Source organism: Cucurbita pepo, chromosome 1 (assembly GCF_057944985.1).
Source record: "Cucurbita pepo subsp. pepo isolate OVF chromosome 1, ASM5794498v1, whole genome shotgun sequence".
Lineage (NCBI taxonomy): Eukaryota > Viridiplantae > Streptophyta > Magnoliopsida > Cucurbitales > Cucurbitaceae > Cucurbita > Cucurbita pepo.
This window is the reverse complement of record NC_141798.1, coordinates 6,138,596-6,161,939: the sequence shown is the minus strand read 5'-3', so window position 1 is coordinate 6,161,939 and position 23,344 is coordinate 6,138,596. Positions and strand designations below refer to the sequence as shown.

The following is a 23,344-nucleotide window of genomic DNA, read 5'->3' as shown; positions in this document are numbered from 1 at the left end:
GTGGCCAATTTTTTTACTCCTCTCTCTTTCTCAATTATTTTATTTTTAAGTTAAATTTAGTAATTTTTTTAAAATAAAATTTATTTTTATTATTCTATTTCAACTTTCTTCCTTATTCCAAATATTTATACTCTATTTTAATATTTAATCTTTTGTTTATTTTTGTTAAATTATTTTAACAAATAATGACCAATTAATGGGATGTAATTTAGGAACGTAATTAAAATTAAAGTTTAATTAAAAAAACTTACCATTAAAAATTGAGAGTAAGAGAGAGAGAATGGATAAATTTAATACAAGAAAAAAAAATGCTTTATTACAATGAACAAAAAGATGCCTAAATTTATTTTTTTAAAAATAAAGCATTACTAACTAACACCACCTTTTACATCAAATTGAGTGCATGCATATTTTTAATATATATATATATATATATATATATATAGATTTAAAAAGGCTAAAGGGGTTGATTATTTTAAATAATTAATATGATATTAATACCTAACACTTTATTTTTGTAACTATATGTTTTATTTTTTATTTTTTTAAATAAAACATTGTCCACTAATCAAATATGTCATTTAATGGTATGGATTATGTAGATTAAAATAAAAGATATTGGAAAAGCATATTTATAAGATAATTAAATACGACAAGACCAAACAATTTTGGTCGGATTATAATTATATTTTTAAAATATTAATCTAAGTGGAACATTCGAAATATCACAAACAAATGCACGAGTGGATACTACTTAATTAAATACTAATAATTGGACAATTATTATCTCTAAAAGCTTCACTTTTATGTAAAAGATATCATTTTTTTTTATTAAAAATATTAACCAATTTATTGCAATTTTCTCTATAAAAATCCTTTCAATCAATCATGTTCATCAAGGATTATATGTGTTGATTATATATCAATTTAGATTTTAATTGCAATATATTTACTTAATTATTGTGTATTAATCAATTAAGATATGATTAACTAATTTCATTAATTCATCAAATGTATAAGAGATGAAACGATTTTAGAATTATAATAAATTATATTCTTGTATACAAAAAAAAAACATTGACCATACTCCTATAATTTTAATTAAAATAACAGCTAATATTAAATTTAATTATTTTAGAGCTATGAGTAATATTTGTTTAATAATTTATTACATTTATTAATTATTTTTAAAATTTGACGAGGAATCCAAAAGAATCACCTATCACTAATATTATTTCTAAAGCAAAATCTCTTGAAAATTGTGGAGCTTTCACGACGTCGTTTTCGTTTGTCGCATATTCTGTTTTCTTTAAACAACCTGCAAGCCATGAAAGAAGTTGTGAATAATCAACAAGAAGATGTGAAGAGGATGAAGGATGTAAAGATTACAAGTAACTTTCCTGGCTGTTCTTACAGTATCCAGCTAACGAAATTCATCGTGGTACGGATAGTAATCCATCTCGTATTCACTAAAAACCGAGCTATAGAACACAAACGGGTTGTCGATCATGTCGTTCAAAGTTAGGAGTTCATCATTATCACTATCTGCCTGCAATTCACAACGCCAAGAGTCTGTTTTTCAGGCCTTCAAAACGATTGAAATCATTCATCTCATGAGCCTAAGAATGTTAACATCGGCTGTAAAAATCCAAACTCACAGCTAGCAAATATTGTTCTATTTGGACTTTATCTTTCGGGCTTTCCCTCAAGATTTTTAAAACGAGTCTGCTAGGGAGAAGTTTCCACACCCTTATAAAGAATGCTCTGTTCCCTCTTCAACGATGTTGGATCTCACAATCCACCCCCTTCGGAACTCAGCGTCTTTGCTAGCACACCGCTCGGTGTCTGGCTCCAATACCATCTGTAACAGCCCAAACCCACCGCTAGCAAATATTGTTCTCTTTGAGCTTTTCCTTAAGGTTTTTAAAAGGTGTCTATTAGGGAGAGGTTTCCACACCCTTATAAAGAATGTTTTGTTTCTTTCTCCAACCGAGGTGGGATCTCACACTGGTGATCCCGACTTTTGTTATGTATAATTTTGTGAATTGGTTAAACGACTTAGGACTGTAAGACGTTTCTGAAACAACATGAAAGCAACAGAGCCAAGTTTTATGAACTAAAAGTACCTGAGAGATGATGTATTCTGCTTGTTGTCTTGCATAGTAAGCTTCTGATGGATGGATCTTTCCAATAACAGGCAGCAGTTCTGTTGCTGAAAGATACCTGCAAAGAAGCCGGGAACAATATTGTAACAGTTCAAGCCTACCACTAGTAGATATTGTCGTCTTTGGGCTTTCCCTACTAGGTTACCCTTCAAGATTTTAAAACGCGTCTACTAAGGAGAGGTTTCCACATTCTTATAAATAATGCTTCATTCCCCTCTCAAACCAACGTGAATCATTTACAATAAAAAGACATATATAGGAACAATGTTTACCCATCTTCGTCCTTGTCAAGCTCTAAGAACATCTTTTTTGCCCGTGCCTCCATTTGATCATCATCCGAACTCAACGAACCGTAATCTTCATCGACTCTTCTTACTAAGTCGAAAATTGCCGGGGAAAACTCACTGAAGCTGAGCTTTCCATCTTTGCTGGTATCTCTTTCCCTGATTGATAACATTATAAAGCCAGCAGTCGACAAAATAATCTAGTAAGACTGAATCAATTCGAACTTTAACCTTTCGAGACCGTGTTCGAATCTTGTCAATCCAAGGCTCTCTTTGCCGTGTTTTTTCGGTTCATGTAACGGTTTCATGATGTTAAACCATCATTATAGCAACAGTTGAGTACCAATACAAACTACAGAAGGCCAAACTTAAGAAGCAATCTATCTACCTTACAACATCTCTACACAGCCATAGAAGCAGCTTTGGATTCCTGCTGTCAGCAGGATGCAAGAAGCTGAAAACGAGCAGATCCAGTAAGTATCGATATCGAGTAAGAGAAATCGATAAACGACGAGCTCTTTTGAAGCTTACTCATTAAATTCAGACATATCCAAAGCCCCATTCCCATCAGCATCTGATGCATTGAAATGCTCCTCATTCCACCAGCCAATATCATAGCCGGAAGAACTATTACCTTGATGAACAATTCGGACATTAAACATCAAAATATGTGAAAACTAAGCCTATATGAAGTTATGGATTCCACTTTCTCTGTACAATACTACACAAATTCCAATGTTCATGAACAAATGGCAGTGGGAAACAAAGATATCATATCAGATAGTATAGAATGGCCAAAGAAACAGAGACAAGATACTAAAATACAAATTCAGAGGACCCCAAAATGAAAGAACACAAAGAACAGTATAATCCAAATGAAAAGTGAGGTATAAAGAAAGGAGATGATCTACCAGCGGCCATAACCCAACTGGGGGGCTCGTACTCGGAGAAGGAAACAAACCCATCACGATCCTCATCGTGAGTTTCAAATTCCCTTTCAGTCCGATGCAGAGCCGCATTCATGGCCTGCTGCCAGTTCCAGCGAGTCAATTCCTCAACAGATATAAACCCATCGGTAGGGTGCACATCGATATTGGGGAAAAGAGAGGACAATCTTTCGGTGACATTAAACCTGCCCTCATCGTTTATGAACTCCTCCCACTCTGGGTGGGAATCGGCGGCATCGGATTGGGAAGGGTCGAGGGAATGGTTCTGCCATTCCTCGTCCTCACGGCGGAGTTGGATGTTGGCGATGAGAGGGTCGAAGGGGGCGTAGTGGTCTTGTTGCTGACGGTGGAGTGGCTGATTGAAGGTGAAGTTGGAGCGGAGGCGGAGGCGGCGGTGGCGAGGGGTGATGCGTCGTGATGGGGTGTGAAAGAAAAGGATTAGAAGAAGGGAAAATATTGATATGCCGATCAAAATTGAGAGCTTCCCCATTTTTTTGGACGATTAATTGTTTATTTATTTGGGAAATTGCAGAGCTTCGTGTTTTGATTAATGAAGCTGAAAAGCACAGATTGTCATTAGATCAGTGTGCTTACATCCAAATGGGTTTTATTTTATTTTATTTTATTTTATTTTATTTTATTTTATTTTAGTTTGAGTTACAAATAAAAGAAAAAGAAAAAAAAACCCACTTAATTTAATTAATTTTTTCAAATCGTTTTCATCTCTCACGTTTTCTAAAACACTTTCGCTAACGTGACTCGAACATATACTGACGTTGTCTGCGACGTTCGAATTTCTCACGATTTAACTTACTGGGTTAGAACAAATGTCGTACAATTGCTGTCTTACTGTCGTCATAGTGCAATTGTGACAAGATGAGGAATACACACTTGATTTCAAAAGAATTTTACAGAGGAAAAAGAATTAAATGGGAACCGAGGGAAATGACAAACCATCCCCTCCCCCATAACCATGATGATTTCAAGGTTTCCATACGTCTTCTACGACATGATTACTTCATCTACTCGTCTCATTGTTTTTAATACTATTATGAATTTGATTCGAAAGCTCCAAAATTTCTGTTTAGAGGTATATATTTTTAATAATTTAACCTAAATAAAAAAAAAATTAAAATCTTCGTGATCAACTGCAAAGCCCAATTAATCATAAACAAATTGAAAATCAAAACCCAATTATGTTGATTTTCTACCAGAAATTCTTTTAATTGAAACAATACCCTGTTTTTGTAATTTTGTGTTGGTGAAATTGGCAAGATCAATTGCTTTGGAAACACTCAAATCACGAACGCCAATGGGTAGAATTTGGGTTCGGCCCCCTCTCGTTTTCTGCTATGCAACTAATTTACAGTTGCCCATCTACCCGCTTCCTTCACCGTTCCATTTATTTGGCATACGATCAAACAACTTCAAAAGAAATCATCAAATTTCAATCGCCCATTGCTCGCTGCTGCTTCCTCCATGGATTTCTTGTTCTCGTGTTCATAAAGACTCGCAGATTCTGTCTTTTTGAACACTACAAAAGGTTTGTCCGAAGTTCTGTCTCTATCAGCTGTCTTATTTACAGTAAGTAGTTGTTGGGCATGGGACCTAATACCCATCAGAGTCCCCTTTTCGTAGTAAAACCCATCATCGTTGCTTGTAATTTCTAAACCTACCTTGTAAAAATCTACTGAATCAGGGCCCCATTGTTTGAATCCCTCCCTTTTTTGTTTCAACTTTCTCTGGGTATGTTTCTAAGGCTGAGAGGAAGTAAGAACAGTGGATGTTTTGATTCTTACTCATTTAGGGCTCTTTGTGCTACTAGATTTGGCCATTTTGATCTTGTTTGTGGCTATGGATTATGAGTTTCTGGGTTTTTCATCAATCAAGGGGTTGAAGAACCAGGCGCTGTTCTTTATCATTTCTGGCTGTTCTTGAATGAAAGAGTAGTAAAAGCACATGGGTTTCATTTTCCTTTGCTTTTTAGTGCCTAGAATCTATGCTCTGAAGGGATTGAAGCTTTTCATCTCAACTTTGCATCTTTTTCTCTTTTCATTGATTCCAAATCTTATCTCACAATGAACTGTAAGCTGCTTGTGAAATGGTTTTACTATTTGAGCAGCTGAAGAACATAGAGCCTAAGGAGGTAGTTGGCTTTTGGCGGCTGTTGTTTTTTTAGGTTCATAAAAGTAGATATCAATTTATAATGTGTTCTTGTCAAATGATACGATGATTTCTTGATTCATCTTTGTTTGATATTTGTTGTTGTTCTTCACAGATTTCATCATCAAAGGATTGAAATTCTTTCCCATTATATCTTTTGCTTTCTTTTGAAAATTGATGTGTTCTCTTACTCTCCAATGGATTTTCAGATTTTCCCCATTTCCTAAAGCATTCTTGACATGGATTTTAGATCATAGCAGAGCTTCATAGATTTGTTTGTTCTTGGAGAATAAGCACAAGGCTAGATGACGGTGGACGAAAAGAGTAAGAGCTCGATTTGGAGCCGAGATCAGGACAAGGCGTTTGAGAATGCTCTAGCCACTTATCCAGAGGATGCTGCTGATCGTTGGGAGAAGATTGCGGCGGACATAGCTGGAAGAACAGTAGAAGAGATAAAAGATCATTACAAGGTGTTGGTTGATGATGTTAACCAAATTGAATCTGGATTGGTTCCTCTGCCGTGCTATAGCTTTTGTTCTGATGGGTCTCCAAGTGATGATACTAAAAAGAAGGGAGACCACCATGGGGTTGATAATAGTGAACCTTGTTCTGGAAATAAAGCTCCAAGATCTGACCAAGAGCGTAGAAAGGGGACTGCATGGACAGAAGATGAGCACAGGTAAGCTTTTGATGATGTGCTTTTAATTCAGCTCTCTCATTCCTCATCATATCTTCATATCTTGTATGTGTTGATGGTAACCTCATCCAAACTGCAATGGAAATGGGGCAGAGAGAAGTTTCCATCTCTTTTCTCAACTCTCTTCCCTTCTGTTCTATGGTTTGAAGTTCTAAGAATGAGATTGTAAGGACCCAAATTCACTGCTAACAGATATTGTCTTTTTTGGACTTTTCCTTTCGGGATTTCCCTCAAGATTTTTAAAATACATATTATAGGAAGAGGTTTCCACACCCTTATGAAAAATGTTTCGTTTCCTCCTCCAACTGATATGGGATCTCACAATCCAACCCCTTTAGGGTCTAGCGTTCTCACTGGCACACCCCACCTGGTGTCCACCCCCCTTCAAGGTCCAACATCCTCACTGCCACATCGCCTGGTCCACCTCCTTCATGACCTAACGTCCTCGCTGACACACTGCTCAGTGTCCACCCCCCCTTTGAGACCAGTGTCCTTGCTCGCACACCATCTGGTGTCTGGCTTTGATACCAACTGTGACAACCCAAGCCCACCGCTAGCAGATATTGATCTCACAATATTGTGAGATCCTACGTCGGTTGGAGAAGGGAACGAAACATTTTTTATATGTAGAAACTTCTCCATAGCAGACACGTTTTAAAAATCTTGAGGGGAAGCTTAGAAGGGAAAGCTCAAAGTAAACAATATTTACTAGAGGTGGGCTTGTACTATTACAGGATACTATAAGTGGTCAGCATATTAGCTGCAGTGAGGATATTCCTTTTTCTTTTCTGTTTAGGCACATCACAAGTGGTTCAAACATACCTTCTCAGTCTTTGATCATCTACCCTTTGGTTACCCAGATGAAACAAATTTTATTAGACGAGGTTAACTACAATTGTTGAGAATTGTTGGGAGAGAGTCATACAATAACTAATTAAGGGGAAGATTATAGGTTTATAAGTAAGGAATATTATATCGATTGATACGAAACATTTTGGGGAAACCAAAATAAAGCCACGAGAGCTTATGCTCAAAGTAGACAATATCATACTGATTCTTAACTATGGTTCTAAGATGGAACACTGGTATATTTGCACGGTTGTGCGTTTGTATAATTGTTTTTACTAAGAAGATCTTGCCATAAATTCATTAATCATTTTGGGATGATACCAAGGCTTTACTTTGAGCATTTGTTACCAAGCAGACTATTTCTTCTGGGTTTGGATAAATATGGAAAAGGAGATTGGCGAAGTATTTCCCGGAACTTTGTGGTGACGAGAACACCGACTCAAGTGGCAAGCCATGCACAAAAGTACTTCATTCGTCTGAACTCGATGAACAAAGACAGAAGGCGGTCGAGCATCCATGATATCACCCGTGTCGATAATGGAGATGTATCTGCACATCAAGGACCAATTACTGGTGAAGCAAATAGTTCTGGAGGAGGAGGAGGAGGAGGAGGCTCTACCAGCAACTCCTCCAAACAGCCATCTCAACCACCTACTGGATCATTCGATGTCGGGATATACAGCGCTCTAGCCGTCGAGCAGCCCGTAGGAGGTCCCTTTGGTCCGGCAGTTGCCACTCCGGTTAGTACTCCTCCAGCAGCACATACGACATATGCAGTCAGATCCCGTGTAGTGAACTCACTGGTTCCTAGACCACCAGTGAATATGAGCTCCATAACATATTAAAGGTAATGTGCTGTTCTGTTGTGGCATAGCTTATCTGAAGAGTGGTCTTATGTTCTTGTTTGGTCTCACAGGACATTTACTTGTTAGTACTTGTTTCATGAATGAATCATGTTTGGGATTCAATGTTCTTTTCCAAGCCATTGGATTAAGGTTGTTTCATAGGAGTGTTGAGAACCAAATCGAATCGACTTGGATCCAAAGTCGAGCTTGTGTTGGGTCGGGTTGATTTTTGCAGCAAACCGACACGACCCGTTTTCTTTATAGGATTTTTGGAGGATACAATGTACAAGTAATAGGGGTGGCTTGGCAATTTGAAACCAAACATATTGATATCATTTTTGAAAGATGGTTTGATTTGAAATTGGATAATTTGCCTTTTCTTTTGTATGTAAAAAGCAACCCATCATATCAATACCCCATTAAGAAACAGAATTTTCTCTCTCTCTTTTTTTTTTTTTTTTTAAAAAAAAAATCCTAACGAAGCTTCTCGAGTCATCTCCACATTCCCATCGCTCTTAGAGATGTCTACGGGATCTCCGTTTTCGATCCCATTTAACTTCTCACAACTCTCTTCTTCATTTCCATTTAGATGATTTTCTATTTTATTTTGAGCATATCTCTACAAATTAAATAGACATCTCTAATTACTCTGTTTTTTTTTTTTATAATTTCTTTAAGGGTTTAGGGTCTGATTTACTCGGGTGTCACATCTTAAACCATTTTGAATAATGATGCAGATTTTAAGAGCATGCGATATGATCGATCATTTGACTCGTTCGTTCCTCTTTTGGCTTATCTTTACTTAGAAAAATGTGGGTTGTCATGAGAAAGCAAACAAACCACCTCAGAGAAAGGCATACAAAATCAGTGACTTTATATGTAGGAGAGAAAAAGGCGAGACTTGGGATAACGTATTATATGATGAATTATGGTCGGCAAAGAAAAATGCATGAATTGCATTGCATGGACCTCCACCTCAGCCCTACTTTATCCACGTCATGCCTTCTTGCTTTTATCACCCTTTTCTTTTCTTTTTCTTTTTCGAAAAAAAAAATATATATATTTTCATAAGATGGGACGTGGGTTAGAGACGGAATCATTCCTTATTAGGGTATAAAAACCCTTCCCTGGTAGACGCGTTTTAAAATCATGAAGCTAACGACAATACGTAACAGACAAAAGTTGACAATATTTGTTAGGGTTTGAGATGTTACACGTACAGTGTTATGATTTAGTATTGATTTCAACTATAAACATGGATGATTGATCGTATACAAAATCTTTTCTTTATATACCATTGTTTAGAAGAATTGATTTCTCGCATCATCTTGTTTCAAAGAATCTCATACTAACGAACATTGTCTTTTATTTATATACCATTTGTCGCTATCACGTTTAAAGCCCATGTGAGACGATGTTGATATCTCCGACATGAACACGTATACCCTTAAACGTTATGTCATGAAAAGGGTTTTTTTGAAACAAACCCATTCTTAGAGCTTAAGCCTTTGAATGGATTTTAATTATTCAAGTGGTCACAAACAGTTGATGATTAGTTGGATTTGGTATGCTTTGTTGAAGAGGGAAAGAGAAGAAGGGTCCCTCCATAGAAGTTGATGATGAGGCAGACATGACTCAGCTCACAAACCAAAAGCTTTAATTTCATCCCTTTAAATACATGAACTCAATTCAATGATCATCCCACCAGATTCATAGCCTGCATTCAACAATCTCTAAATCTTTCGAAAAAAACCATTACTTTCTGTTTCTTTGATCCAAAAAAATGAAAATTACAATTCAAGAACATGTTTTTGGAGCTCAGATGAAGTCTTTGGGTCTTGCACGAGCCAGATTCCTGGCTCATCCCTCCAAGCATCTCCATATATCTTCTTTAGATGATGGGTCTCAATCAATTAAGAAATGTAAGCTTAAGAAGAACAAAAAAAAGTGTTCTTTTTTGGTTGAATCTATGAATGATTTGCTGATTTGGGTTTTGAATTGTTTCAGATAATGGGAAAGATTGGATCTTGAATCGAGTCCACAAAAATGGGAGAAAACCCGACAATATCATCCGTGCACTCCGAGAACATGGTAAGTCATCTACAAAGATCCGAGAGCCTTTTCCAACCGTACTCCAAAATTTGAATTAGGATTTGAAATTCGAACGTGACATTCACTTTGATCTAAGCTAATACGTCGTAGGAATAGTTTTCTCACTTAGAAGCAGCTTAATTGAAGCAGGTGGCATGATCTGACACGATTAGAGTTTCAAATACTTAATTCAAATCGTGGGGTTGGAACGTTAAATATATGATTCAATTTCTTATAATTTGGGGTCGGATTTGCAGTGAAATTAGGGGCGAAGATCACAGAAACAGTAAAGGGAAAGTTGAGCTTAGGAGCAAGAATTGTAAGAGTTGGAGGAGTGAGGAAGATCTACAAGAAGCTATTCACAGTGAGTGAAGGAGAGAAGCTTTTGAAGGCATCACAATGCTATTTGTCAACAACAGCTGGGCCTATGGCTGGCCTTCTCTTCATTTCCACTCATAATATTGCCTTTTGCAGTGACAAATCCATCAAATTCTCTTCCCCAAATGGCGAAGAACATGTTAGAATTCACTATAAGGTAATTAAGCTCTCCTTAAGAATGCCTGTTTTTTTATTAATTTGTGATTTGTAAGCTTAAGATGAACAAATTTTGCAGGTTGTGATACCAAATGAGAAGGTGATGAGAGTAAATGAGAGTGAGAATGTGAAGAAAGCATCACAAAAGTACATACAAATAGTGACAGTGGACAAGTTCGAGTTTTGGTTTATGGGGTTTCTGAATTATCAATCAACTTTCAACTCTCTTCAAGAACTACAAAAAAGATGACTTTGAGCTGTCTGCTTTTCTCATGGTTGGATGATGGAAATGTGTCTATGAATATGCAATTTGAAGCATGAAATAGTGATTGTTTTGTACAGATTATTGGAGTAAATTACTCCATTTTTATCCTAAATTTGAAATTTTGTATCAATTTTCACCCATCGAATCACTTACGAGTTGATGTCATGATCATATATGTTCCCACATCTCTAAAAGATGAGCATTAAAAAATGATAGGCACAACGACCCTGAACATTGATATGATATTGTCCACATTACTCGTGCTCTAGAACCTTCGCCTAAACATGCTCACAACTTATTGTTCGGACATTTGAGGACTCTAATACTATTGATAGAAACAACAACCCTGTAACGGCCCAGATCCACCGCTATCAGATATTGTCCTCTTTGAGCTTTCTCTGTCGGACTTTCCCTCAAGGCTTTAAAACACGTTTGCTAGGGGAAGGTTTCCACACTCTTATAAATGATAGTTTGTTCTCCCCCCCAACCAATGTGGGACATCACAATCCACCCCCCTTCGGGGCCCAACGTTCTCGCTGACACTCATTCCTTTCTACTCTTTTTTTTTTTTCTTCAGGTGAGTGTTCCCATGGTTCGAGGCGGGAATGCGTGCTGAATCTTAATGTCACAGAGGAGTGTCCCGGGGCGTCTAGGGGTCTATGCATATTTTTGTTTAGATCTATCATGCATTATTTTGTAAACGATTTACATACTTTTCATAGAACTCATATGCTACTTGAACACCTTGTTTTGAATTTCAAACTTTCTACATAATTGCTAAAGTTTTTTCTTGTGATTTCGTCTTGTCCCTTTGCTTTTACATGATTTCATTGCATAGTCTGTTGGTCTAGCCCTTGATTTCGAGATTCAAATTTTGGGCCGTGACAGACCCTCCACACTAATATGATATTGACCACTTTAAGTATAAGCTCTCGTGACTTTGTTTTTGTTTTCCCCAACAAACTTCGAACCAATGGAAATAATATCTTTCAATTATAAAACAATGAGGCTGACGACGATACGTAACAAGTCAATATCTGCTAGTAATGAACTTGGGTTGTTACAAAGCTCAACGATTAAAATAGATATTTTGAAATCATAAAGGATCCCGATCTCAAAAAGTTGAAGAACGAGAACGAGATTTAAAGCTAGAAAACGAGATTGAATTAGTTTGTGGAATGGAAATTAGGATGTTATATATATAAGTGAGCAATGATGATGGATTCCTTCCTTTTTGCTTTCATGATAAGGAAATGAAAGTGTATGAGGTGGTGGCATCACATGCAACACTTTCAGAGCTGGAAACTTAATTTTATAAGTCAGCAAAGATTTTCTTAAGCTTTTTATAGGTAATGGGGAAAGAAAAGCAATGTATGAGTCAAATAAACCACCAAATCACATGCTTTTGTCTTCAATGGCTTCACCACCATACACAACAACAACACCCACCCAATTCCCAACTTCTTGGATCCTCATGTGTTTCAATCTATAATCAACAATCATTTTTTTAAAAGAGTAACATATCTTAAGTCCGATTCCGGAGAAATCGAAGAATTTATCAAGAATCTTACAAGATCCATTAGAGTCAATTCAATCAGAAAGGGAAGGCCCCCTGTCTAGACGACATTTCAGGAGTTTGAACACCATCTCATTTCAACGGTAAAGATTCTTCAAATAGTTTAAATGAGTGAAAGAAGAATCCCTAGACCCGACCAATTCTGATTCTGAATTATTCATCGTTATACCATAATATACTCCTACCTATAGCACCGACAACCGAAGTCAAGCATACATACGATAACCCATGTGTGAATAGTTGCATCTAACATCTTTGCTACCTCTAACCCTTAGTTATAAAGTTTTTATGGTTGGTAACCAAAAGTTATCGATTTTTTGAAATTCTTAGCTTAATCCTATGCTTTCATGGACTCAGAGTTCCTAAACTTAAGAGGTGTAGTTCATTTAGATACGTCTCCTCTACTTGGATGTAACAAATGGAGATATTGAACCACTCTGAGTACCTTTAAGAATGGTAATACGTACTTTGTAACACTCGCGTAAATGAGGAGTACATGAATGAACTCAGACCATATCCAAATGAGAGATGAACAATTGATCTTTTGGAGAATCCTGAGCTTAATTTTGTCATGAGATAGAATCAATAATCTATACAAAACAATCACTATTTCATGCTTCAAATTGCATATTCATAGACACATTTCCATCATCCAACCATGAGAAAAGCAGACAGCTCAAAGTCATCTTTTTTGTAGTTCTTGAAGAGAGTTGAAAGTTGATTGATAATTCAGAAACCCCATAAACCAAAACTCGAACTTGTCCACTGTCACTATTTGTATGTACTTTTGTGATGCTTTCTTCACATTCTCACTCTCATTTACTCTCATCACCTTCTCATTTGGTATCACAACCTGCAAAATTTGTTCATCTTAAGCTTACAAATCACAAATTAATAAAAAAACAGGCATTCTTAAGGAGAGCTTAATTACCTTATAGTGAATTCTAACATGTTCTTCGCCATTTGGGGAAGAGAATTTGATGGATTTGTCACTGCAAAAGGCAATATTATGAGTGGAAATGAAGAGAAGGCCAGCCATAGGCCCAGCTGTTGTTGACAAATAGCATTGTGATGCCTTCAAAAGCTTCTCTCCTTCACTCACTGTGAATAGCTTCTTGTAGATCTTCCTCACTCCTCCAACTCTTACAATTCTTGCTCCTAAGCTCAACTTTCCCTTTACTGTTTCTGTGATCTTCGCCCCTAATTTCACTGCAAATCCGACCCCAAATTATAAGAAATTGAATCATATATTTAACGTTCCAACCCCACGATTTGAATTAAGTATTTGAAACTCTAATCGTGTCAGATCATGCCACCTGCTTCAATTAAGCTGCTTCTAAGTGAGAAAACTATTCCTACGACGTATTAGCTTAGATCAAAGTGAATGTCACGTTCGAATTTCAAATCCTAATTCAAATTTTGGAGTACGGTTGGAAAAGGCTCTCGGATCTTTGTAGATGACTTACCATGTTCTCGGAGTGCACGGATGATATTGTCGGGTTTTCTCCCATTTTTGTGGACTCGATTCAAGATCCAATCTTTCCCATTATCTGAAACAATTCAAAACCCAAATCAGCAAATCATTCATAGATTCAACCAAAAAAGAACACTTTTTTTGTTCTTCTTAAGCTTACATTTCTTAATTGATTGAGACCCATCATCTAAAGAAGACATATGGAGATGCTTGGAGGGATGAGCCAGGAATCTGGCTCGTGCAAGAGCCAATGACAGCTGCATTCCAAGAACTTGTTGTTGAATTGCAGATTTCATTTTTTGGATCGAAAAAAATGAGAGGTTTTAGAAGGTGGTAGGGTGTGAGAGAATGGAGTAAATGTATATTTAAAGGGAACAAGTTTGGTGCATGGAGAGATGGCGAGTTCCAATTAAAGCTTTTGCTTTTGCTTTTGCTTTTGATTTGTGAGCTGAGTCATGTCTCCCTCATCATCAACGAACATGGAATAACAACGAATCCATCTTTTACCTATTTTACTCGAGGGGTAAGCCCAAAAAGGAAAAATCCAAATAGAACAATATCTGTAGTAGTCATAAGGGTTGGATTGACCCAAAGAAAATAATATCTGCTAGCAGTGGTCACAAGGGGTGGATTGTGAGATCTCACGTCGATTAGGGAGAGAAACGAATCATTCCAACTAATCATTCCTTGTAAGGGTGTGGAAACATCTTCGTAATAGACAATTTTTAAAATGTTGAGAGAAAGTTTGAAAGGGAAAGTCTAATAAAGATAATATCTGTGGACAGCGGTGGCCTTGAACCATTATAATTTGATTAGGTTATGGATAACAATGTAATTGAGTTATTTTTGGAAATGGATGGATAAATGGGTGGAAAAGAAAGAAGATGCATGTATTTCATGGATGGCGATTCTTGAATTTGAACGTTACTTTCTTTCTTGATGACCAAATTCAACCAAACAAAAACATGGTTTTTTGCTTATCTTCTTTGTGGGGCTGTCTTTTTTCCTTTTGCAATTGATGAATGACTCATCATTCACTATCGCCGACATCTCCCTCTTTATAAATTATAATTAAAAAAACATAAATTTCAAAACAAGAAATCAAGTGAAGCGTTTTAAAAACAGGAGCTTGAAAGGGAATGTCTGAAAAAAAAACAATATTGACTGACGGTGAGCTTGGTGAGCTTGGTCTGTTACAAGACATGACACCTAAAGACAGACAAACACGCTTAAATATAATGTTCTTATGATTTGAGCTACGAAAAAAATCGAGACGATCCCAAGAAAGTGGGGGAATTTGCAGGGTGATCGGGGGCGAATCAAAGACAAAGGAAGAAGCAGGAGGAGAATGAGAAGGTGATATTAAAGTTAGAGATAATGGGAAGCACAGTTTTGACACAAAATATGGTTTAAAAAGTTATGAGAAAGCATGTGATTTGGTGGTTCATTTGACTCATCCATGCCTTTTTCTTTCCTATCATTATCTAAAATCTTAACAAAATCTGTGCTGACTTCACAAACCCACCTGGCCACCTCCCAAAGTTGCACATGATATCACACATCCAAACTTTCCTTATCACCAAGGGAAATGGAATGCTATCAAACATCACTGCTTACAAAACATGCCAACTCCCATTGCCTTACTTCTTTAATGCATCAATTCAAATCCGTGTAACAACCCAAATTCACTACTAGTAGATATCGTCCGTTTTAGTTCATTATGTATCACCGTCGGTTTCACAGTTTTAAAATGCGTATGTTAGGAGAGGTTTCCACACCCTTATAAGAAATGTTTTGTTTCTCTCTCAAACCAACGTGGGACCTCACAATCAACTCCCCCTATAGGGCCCAGTGTCTTCTCTAGCACCGTCGAGTGTCTGGTCTTGATACCATTTGTATCACTCAAACATATTGCTAGCAGATATTATCCGTTTTAGCCCATTACGTATCACCATCAGTTTCACAGTTTTAAAACACGTATGTTAGGGAGAGGTTTCCACATCCTTATAAACAATATTTCATTCCCCTCTCCAATCGACGTGGGATCTCACAATCTATCTCTCTTGGGGCCCAGCGTTCTCACTAACACACCACCCGATGTCTGGCTCTAATACCATTTGTAACAGCCTAAGCACATCTCTAGTGGGTATTGTCTGTTTTAGCCCGTAATGTATCGTCATCAGTTTCACGGTTTTAAAAAGTATCTGTTAGGGGGAGGTTTCCACGCCTTTATAAGGAATGTTTCGTTCCGCTCACCCACCCACGTAAGATGTCACATTAAGCTAATAAATTTTATTAAAAGAATGGTTTCTAAAATGATCATAAAACAGTTAATGTTTAGTTGGTTTTGTTGAAAGGCAAAGAAAAAAAAAGGGGGAAAGATTTAAAATTTGTGTAAAATATTGGTTTTGTTGTCGGATAGTTGATGATGAGCAAGAGATGAGTCAGACAAAATGAAAAGTAAAAGCTTCCAACCACACCCACCTCCTAACTTCTTCCCTTTAAATACATTATGAACTCTCAATTCATTCATCCCACCAACACTCTCTCTCTCAAACTCTCTCCCAAACTTCGATCTAAACACAATGAAAACTACAATTCAAGAACAAGTTCTTGGAGCTCAAATGAAATCCTTGGCTCTTGCTCGAGCCAGATTCTTGGCTGATCCCTCCAAGCATCTCCACATATCTTCTTCAGATGATGGGTCTCAATCAATCAAGAAATGTAAGCTCAAGAACAACAACAAAAAAAAAAAAAAAGAAAAAAAAGGTGTTCTTTTTTGGTTGAATCTATACATAATTTGCTGATTTGGGTTTTCAATTGTTTCAGATAATGGCAAAGATTGGATCTTGAATAGACTCCACAAAAATGGGAGAAAAACTGACAATATCATCCATGCACTCCGACAACATGGTAAGTCACCTACAAACATTCGAAATTCGAACGTACCGTTTTACTACTTATAAGATTGAAAGCTATCCTAACCTATCTACGTACGTGGTAGGAATGGTAGGAATAGTTTTCTCTCTTAGAAAGCAGGTGACACGATTAATGGTTCACCATTTGTAATAATTTGGGGTCGGATTTGCAGTGAAATTAGGAGCGAAGATCACAGAAACAGTAAAGGGAAAGTTGAGCTTAGGAGCAAGAATTGTAAGAGTTGGAGGAGTGAGGAAGATCTACAAGAAGCTATTCACAGTGAGTGAAGGAGAGAAGCTTTTGAAGGCATCACAATGCTATTTGTCAACAACAGCTGGGCCTATGGCTGGCCTTCTCTTCATTTCCACTCATAACATTGCCTTTTGTAGTGACAAATCCATCAAACTCTCTTCCCCAAATGGCGAAGAACACGTTAGAATTCACTATAAGGTAATTAAACCCTCTTATTTCCTTGATATTTTGTTTGATATCTCTCTTTTTAGCTAACTAATCCTTCCAAAAACTATGGCTTTTTTCAGGTTACAATTCCATTAGGGAAAATAAGAAGAGTTTTTGAGAGTGAAAATGTGAAGAATCCATGGGAGAAGTACATAGAGATGGTGACAGTGGATGATTTTGAGTTTTGGTTCATGGGGTTCTTCAATTATCACAAGACTTTCAACTGTCTTCAAGAAGCTCTTTCTCAAGCTTAGAGAGATTGATTTTGAATTGAAGATATGTGTAAAGTTAGGGAAGTTTTTGAAGCAAATTCAATATTTAAATTTGTCTTCCAAGAACCCAAGTTTTTATTAAATGGATTGAGATGTGTTCATCGGGTTTAGGATGTATGGAAAGTTTGAAGATCATCGGAAACAGATGTCAACAAAAGTTGAAAGTTTTGTACAAATTTTTAAAGTTCAATAAAAAAGAACTTCTATTTTATTCTTAATTATGATCGACATCACTCTAACCCTGATCTTGTTTGCATGAATTTTGTAAACGTTTATAGATAACAACGGAAGTCGTGTTTCTAATCTTGATTTTCAAAAATGAAAGACCAAGATCCTGTTTAATAACTATTTAGTTTTTGGGTTTAGGGTTTTGAAAATTATACTCTTTTCTTACAAGTTCTTCATTAGGTTTTTCGTCTTTCCAAACCGTAATAGTCCAAGCCCACCACTAACAAATGTTGTCCGTTTTGGCTCGATACGTATCATCATCAATCTCCATGACTATCAAATTAAACCGAAACGAACTTATCAACTCGATTGAATCAATCACACCCTCTAACCCTACCAAAGGGTCACATTTGGTAAAGAAAAGCTCCCCTTTCCAATGTGGTGGAAGGTTTGATGTGGAATTCCAATAACCCTAAAAAGCACAACTTTTAAATATTATGTCTTCAACACTTCTGACTGTATTCCACATAAACCTTTTTCTTTTCTTTTTAAACAAATCTATCTTTACCAATTACTTTACATTTATGTTTATCGAGTTAGGTTTGGTGTTACTTTCTCTCCGATAATATCAATTTGACCTGTTACGTATCGTCATCCGTCTCACGGTTTTAAAATGCGTCTTATAATGAATGCTTCGTTCCCCTCTCCAACTGATTAGGGATCGATCTAAATAAACTTTCGGGTAGGGTTTGGAGACTATAAATCGGCTAACCTTGGCTGTATACGTTCTTCTTATACCCAATCCATATGCTAGAACATAGATTCGAAAAATTGAAGAACCAACGGATATGAGAAAATTCTAAGTTCAATATTAGCGGAGGTATGGTTTAAAAGTAAGATAAGCTTTGACTACATAGGTTCGAAAACCTTTGCTTTTGCTTTTTTAATTCAGAAACGACCAATCATAAAAGTCTATTCTTTCGTCTAATTATACCTTTTTTTTTTTTTACTATACTCTTTTATTTTTATATGGGGAAATGACCAACCATAAAAGACAGCTCTTTCATCTAATGATTCCTAGTTAATGGCACGAGATAATTTAGGGCTACGAATTTAGGGAAATGACCAACCATAGAAGACCGCTATTCTTTTCTTTCCTATCTTTTAAATTATTGATTATATCTATAGTATTTAAATGACTATAACACCGATTCTTCTTTCATTAATTATATATTAAATTTTGGACCAACGGTCAAATTTCTATCGGAATAAAACTTATTAACTAATTTAGACATATATTTGGAATAGAGATATATTGTATAGTTGAATGATGTGTTGTCAACTTTGTTGGTTCTTTCTATTTTTTAAGTTGGTATCCTATTCACTGACACCTCATTCTTAACTTAAGCGGTTGAATTTTTTGAATGTTTCAACATTGACTGCAATCCCCGCGTAATGGAACCAAACTATCTCCTTTTATCTTTCATTTTTCGTTTACGTGACTCTGTGAATGAAACCTAAAATAAATCCAAAGCTGAAGATCTCTCTCTGTCCTGTGAAAAAGCTTGACAACTCTAGTTCAAATTCGATGTTTAGACATCTTAGAAGAAAAGTTGACAGATTCATTAATGGAGTCTTTGAACGTGGTAAATTGCAATGTTTTTTTTTTTTTTTTCCCTCTTGATTTGAGAGATCTCTCCCTAAATTTTACTTTCTCTACTACATGATTATGATGATGGATTGGATCATCCTCGAAATTTCCATTTCTAGACATGTACGAATGGCAAAATCTCCCCCCTCCCCACAATTCAATTGACAATTGTTATGCGTTCATCTAAGCATGATTCAACCAGTTGCTTATACGTTCATCTAAGCATAATTCAACCGGTTAAATAAGAAAAGAAGGATCACAAAGCTCATAGAACGCTAAAACCAAAAACTAACGCACTCTTGTTTGTTTCTCTATAAACAAAGATTGGCTAACGTATAACTCAAAACCAAACCCGATTCAAATGATTACTTGCTTGATGGTTACAACGGAATGATGTCGTGCAGTTAAACTGTCGCCGAACATCACCGAGAATTTGAAGGGAAAGCTGTGGTCTGGGGCAAGACTTGTTCAGTTTGGAGGAAATGAGAAGATCTTTCAGAAAATGTTCAATCTCAGCCAAGGAGAGAAGTTACTAAGTTGTTCACGCTGTTATTTGTCAACCACAGCAGGTCCCGTAGCAGGCCTCCTCTTTATCTCCACCCATGTGGTTGCCTTCTGCAGTGACAGACCAATCGTCATCTCTTCTTCAGAAGGAGAACTGGGCAGATTGAACTACAAAGTAATATTATACAACATCCTTCAACATTCACATTAGACTCTCCCTCAATCCCTGTGGTTGCTAACAAGCTTTTTGTACTGTGCTTCATTCATCAGGTTATGATCCCATTGAAGAAGATGAAGAGAGTTAACCAAATAGAGCATATAAACAATCCATCAAAGAAGTACATTCAAGTGGTGACTGTGGATGATTTTGATTTCTGGTTTATGGGTTTTCTGAATTATGAGAAAGCATTCAAGTTCCTCCAAAAGAAGGTTTCTAGAGATTGAGAAGATTGATCTGAGAGGCTCCAAGGAAGTGCCATCCAGGAAAAAGTTATGAACATTGTAAAGATTCTATTGGGGACGGGAATATAACTCGTCTTAAAATATCAGATATCATCAATTTCTCAATATTTTAATCACAGATTTGATCCATCCTGTTCAAGAAATCTAAATGTTTGTTGAATGAACTTCTAATTAAAACACAAATCACTCAAACAGACGCGTCTCCAAGCTTAACTCTTTATATAAAATCCAAGTCATAACTTCAGATGGTCGAAAGAGATAGATTTGAAGAACAATGAAGAACAATGAAGAACAATATTATTCATATCCACACTAGATAACAAATTTCCAACATATGAATGTTGAAAGAACAGAGAAGAAACATAAGCAAATGCAATATACATCCACGATCTACGAGCAAACTCTACACTATAAATTACGATGGTAATCCCCCCCGAAAATGACATTAGAATGCTTATTGATCCCCCCAAACAACAACATTAGAATGCTTATTAACAGGATTTCTAACTGAAGTGGTGCGTACCCGATGAAGCAATCGAAAAATGCTGTCTGAAAGACTTTGGGGGATGAATTGTTTCAAGATTTTGCTGATATTGGGTCTCAGAGAAAAAGATCTGGCTCGCATAAACTTCCTGTAAAGTTCACTTTACATGATTCAGGAAACTGCAATCCAGCCTCATCACATCCAGCCTTGGTAATATGAGGGCAGGACCTCACATCCAGATATTCAAGAGAATTGCACTTGTCAACGAGAATACTTAACGTGGCTAACGTGACCTTCGGGCAGTTACTAACCTTCAAAACCTTCAAATTCACCTCAGTACCATCGCTTCCCAGAGTATGGAAAGCAGCATCTGTCACTTCCTCACAGCAACCAATGTCGAGGGCCTCCAGATTGCTACATTGGGTGAATATGCACCTCAATGAAGAATCGGTTACGTTCAAACACCAGTCCATACGCAAAGTTCTGAGATTACTTTTACATGCTCGTGCAAGCTTTTGAATAGATTCATCAGAGATGTCCCTACAGCCACCTATAATAAGAGTCTCAAGATGATTGCAGAACTGAGCCAGTGACAAAATGGAGTCATCTTTAATTTTATAGCAATCCAACAACTTTAACGTCTTGAGAGAGGATGAACAAGCCATCGAGACACTGGATATGCCAATGTCGCCAACATTGCTGCATTTATTAACATCTAAAAGCTCGATCTTCTGACACCCTTTGACAAGTTCTGTTAGTCCTGAGTCAGTTATATTTGTGCAGCCCTGTAGACCCAATTCTTCTAAATCGTGGCAGTTTTTAGAAAGAGTTTTTAATAGCCCATCTGTAACCAGTTTGCAGCCAGCCAGATTCAAGTTTCTTAGGTCGTGACATCCTTCTGCAACAGCTGAGAATCCCCTGTCGGTCAACTTTCGGCAATAGGACACGTCCAACGACTGCAGTTTTGAAAGACTGCTTCCAATTGCTACTATTCCAGAATCAGTGATGCCTGCAAGCACAGATGCAAAAAAAATGAAGATATCAAACATATGCATAAAAAAGAACACCAGCAACTCGCTTGTGGCCACTGCCCAGTTCATATCATAATAATTAATCACAAATAAACTAAACAACTTCACCAACTATCCTTTTGTGACCAAATTTTAAGACCATGACAAGATCATTTCATACCACAGGCTCACTCCTCTTTGGTCCAAGATCAATGAAAACTTAAAAGGAAACAAAAAAAACGACCCTGGTGTTATTTTTAAAATGCTTCGAATCTTCTAAATCGTTTAAGTAGATGTCTATCTTAAAACCCAAAGCGTTAAAACTCTTGAGATTTAGAATCAGTAGAGAATTAGAAGATAAAACATAGACTTCACTCAGCTGCACACGACCATGAACATTATAGCCAAAGCAGAACATACATATAGTAAGCGGAAGTAGCTACCTTTGCAATATTGAAGATTGAGGACTTTCAAGTACTGGAAACCATTAGCGACGACAGAAAGATCGGAGTCCGAAACACCCGGATAAAAAGACCTAGAAGTAGACTGCGAGAGATCCAATTCCAAGAGGCGCGAGAATCTGGAGGCCATTTTTCGAAGCAGGTGAGGACCCGCACGAGCTGAGAGCTTCTTCCTCTCGTTGCTCTGAACTCGAAGCCATCTCTTGCAAACTAACCCAAAAATCTCCTTGTCTTTGTCCCTCACAATCTTATCCAGTATGGATCGGAGCTCGTCATCGGTCAGAGTATCATTGATACAGACGGTAACCCCAGATGAGTCGGACCCGAGTTCCAATGCCGAATCAGTGGAAGCCATATCCGAAAAATTCAGAGCCAATTTGAAGAAGGGAAGAGTGAAGAGAGAGAGATTAAAGATTGGGGCTAAATAGAAGAAGCCCTAATTTGCTCGTAATTGACATCGTAGTGAAGAAGCCGAGGAGTCTTGATTGCTGATATCTCCAGATAATCTTGTTAATGGAAGTTACATAACTACCCTCACCAACCACAGCTAACTTCTTTGATGATGGGGGTATTTTCGACATTTGGTTATATGGTTGCTTTTTTAAATATAAAGTGAGCTTTTTTATTTTCTCAAATGATTATATGATTAGATAAAAAGAAAGCCAGTTGAGAGCATTTTAATGATTGAAGCCAACTGCCATGTTCATGTTTCTTAAAACCTCAACTACCAATTATTAGAGAATTTTAATAATTGAATTTGTTTTAATTATTATAATATCTCAAACCCGACATTTCCTAAAATATAATGATATAACGCAATTGATTAAAATATATATATATACACACGGACTTAGGGTTCATCTTTCCTTTTCATGGAGAAATCATTTTAATGGAAGTAGAATGCAAGCAAAAGGAAAAGGGATGGAGCTTCAGCTCCAAAACCTTTAAAGCTGAAATAAGTACAGAAATCAGTGCAAAAGATTATCAAATAAGCTAACTCCACTACACTCGAGATGCATAGACCAATGATTACTGATATTGAACTTCAAGACATCGGATCTGTG

General features: G+C 36.8%; 7 protein-coding genes across 14 annotated transcripts; 4 read left to right on the top strand and 3 right to left on the bottom strand.

The window, feature by feature from the left end:
- Nucleotides 1-1,119: 1,119 nt before the first annotated feature.
- On the bottom strand, nt 1,120-3,957 carry LOC111788785 (uncharacterized). 3 transcript variants are annotated; one of them, XM_023669299.2, is made up of 7 exons: nt 3,361-3,952; nt 2,981-3,083; nt 2,838-2,903; nt 2,438-2,608; nt 2,127-2,223; nt 1,415-1,549; nt 1,120-1,318 (listed from the first exon to the last, which is right to left on the bottom strand). In XM_023669299.2, the coding sequence occupies exons 1-6, from the start codon at nt 3,884-3,886 to the stop codon at nt 1,424-1,426; spliced, it is 1,089 nt and encodes a 362-aa protein (XP_023525067.2). In that variant the 5' UTR covers nt 3,887-3,952; the 3' UTR covers nt 1,120-1,318; nt 1,415-1,423. The 3 variants fall into 3 exon arrangements, with proteins under 3 accessions (XP_023525067.2, XP_023525085.2, XP_023525077.2); XM_023669317.2 differs by lacking the exon at nt 1,120-1,318 and having other exon boundaries at nt 1,448-1,585; nt 3,361-3,956; XM_023669309.2 differs by lacking the exon at nt 1,120-1,318 and having other exon boundaries at nt 1,482-1,619; nt 3,361-3,957.
- A 706-nt stretch (nt 3,958-4,663) lies between these two features.
- LOC111780513 (transcription factor SRM1) lies at nt 4,664-8,285 on the top strand. Of its 6 annotated transcripts, none has more exons than XM_023660977.2 (3): nt 4,664-4,939; nt 5,810-6,238; nt 7,461-8,285. In XM_023660977.2, the coding sequence occupies exons 2-3, from the start codon at nt 5,865-5,867 to the stop codon at nt 7,948-7,950; spliced, it is 864 nt and encodes a 287-aa protein (XP_023516745.1). In that variant the 5' UTR covers nt 4,664-4,939; nt 5,810-5,864; the 3' UTR covers nt 7,951-8,285. The 6 variants fall into 6 exon arrangements, with proteins under 6 accessions (XP_023516745.1, XP_023516726.1, XP_023516737.1 ...); XM_023660958.2 differs by having other exon boundaries at nt 4,665-4,939; nt 5,769-6,238; XM_023660969.2 differs by lacking the exon at nt 4,664-4,939 and adding an exon at nt 4,988-5,142.
- A 1,381-nt stretch (nt 8,286-9,666) lies between these two features.
- Nucleotides 9,667-11,011, top strand: LOC111777657 (putative GEM-like protein 8). The gene is made up of 4 exons (XM_023657361.2): nt 9,667-9,872; nt 9,958-10,041; nt 10,299-10,576; nt 10,655-11,011. The coding sequence occupies exons 1-4, from the start codon at nt 9,734-9,736 to the stop codon at nt 10,823-10,825; spliced, it is 672 nt and encodes a 223-aa protein (XP_023513129.2). The 5' UTR covers nt 9,667-9,733; the 3' UTR covers nt 10,826-11,011.
- Nucleotides 11,012-12,973: 1,962 nt separating this feature from the next.
- On the bottom strand, nt 12,974-14,214 carry LOC111777649 (putative GEM-like protein 8). The gene is made up of 4 exons (XM_087125928.1): nt 14,051-14,214; nt 13,883-13,966; nt 13,348-13,625; nt 12,974-13,269 (listed from the first exon to the last, which is right to left on the bottom strand). Exons 1-4 carry the CDS (start codon nt 14,184-14,186, stop codon nt 13,099-13,101), a joined length of 669 nt encoding a protein of 222 aa, XP_086982054.1. The 5' UTR covers nt 14,187-14,214; the 3' UTR covers nt 12,974-13,098.
- A 2,213-nt stretch (nt 14,215-16,427) lies between these two features.
- On the top strand, nt 16,428-17,758 carry LOC111777644 (putative GEM-like protein 8). The gene is made up of 4 exons (XM_023657335.2): nt 16,428-16,614; nt 16,720-16,803; nt 16,982-17,259; nt 17,349-17,758. The coding sequence occupies exons 1-4, from the start codon at nt 16,476-16,478 to the stop codon at nt 17,520-17,522; spliced, it is 675 nt and encodes a 224-aa protein (XP_023513103.1). The 5' UTR covers nt 16,428-16,475; the 3' UTR covers nt 17,523-17,758.
- Nucleotides 17,759-19,382: 1,624 nt separating this feature from the next.
- On the top strand, nt 19,383-20,485 carry LOC111807421 (GEM-like protein 4). The gene is made up of 2 exons (XM_087125932.1): nt 19,383-20,038; nt 20,134-20,485. Exons 1-2 carry the CDS (start codon nt 19,862-19,864, stop codon nt 20,305-20,307), a joined length of 351 nt encoding a protein of 116 aa, XP_086982058.1. The 5' UTR covers nt 19,383-19,861; the 3' UTR covers nt 20,308-20,485.
- A 115-nt stretch (nt 20,486-20,600) lies between these two features.
- LOC111788341 (RNI-like superfamily protein) lies at nt 20,601-23,074 on the bottom strand. The gene is made up of 2 exons (XM_023668669.2): nt 22,263-23,074; nt 20,601-21,818 (listed from the first exon to the last, which is right to left on the bottom strand). The coding sequence occupies exons 1-2, from the start codon at nt 22,633-22,635 to the stop codon at nt 20,926-20,928; spliced, it is 1,266 nt and encodes a 421-aa protein (XP_023524437.2). The 5' UTR covers nt 22,636-23,074; the 3' UTR covers nt 20,601-20,925.
- Between the last annotated feature and the right edge of the window lie 270 nt (nt 23,075-23,344).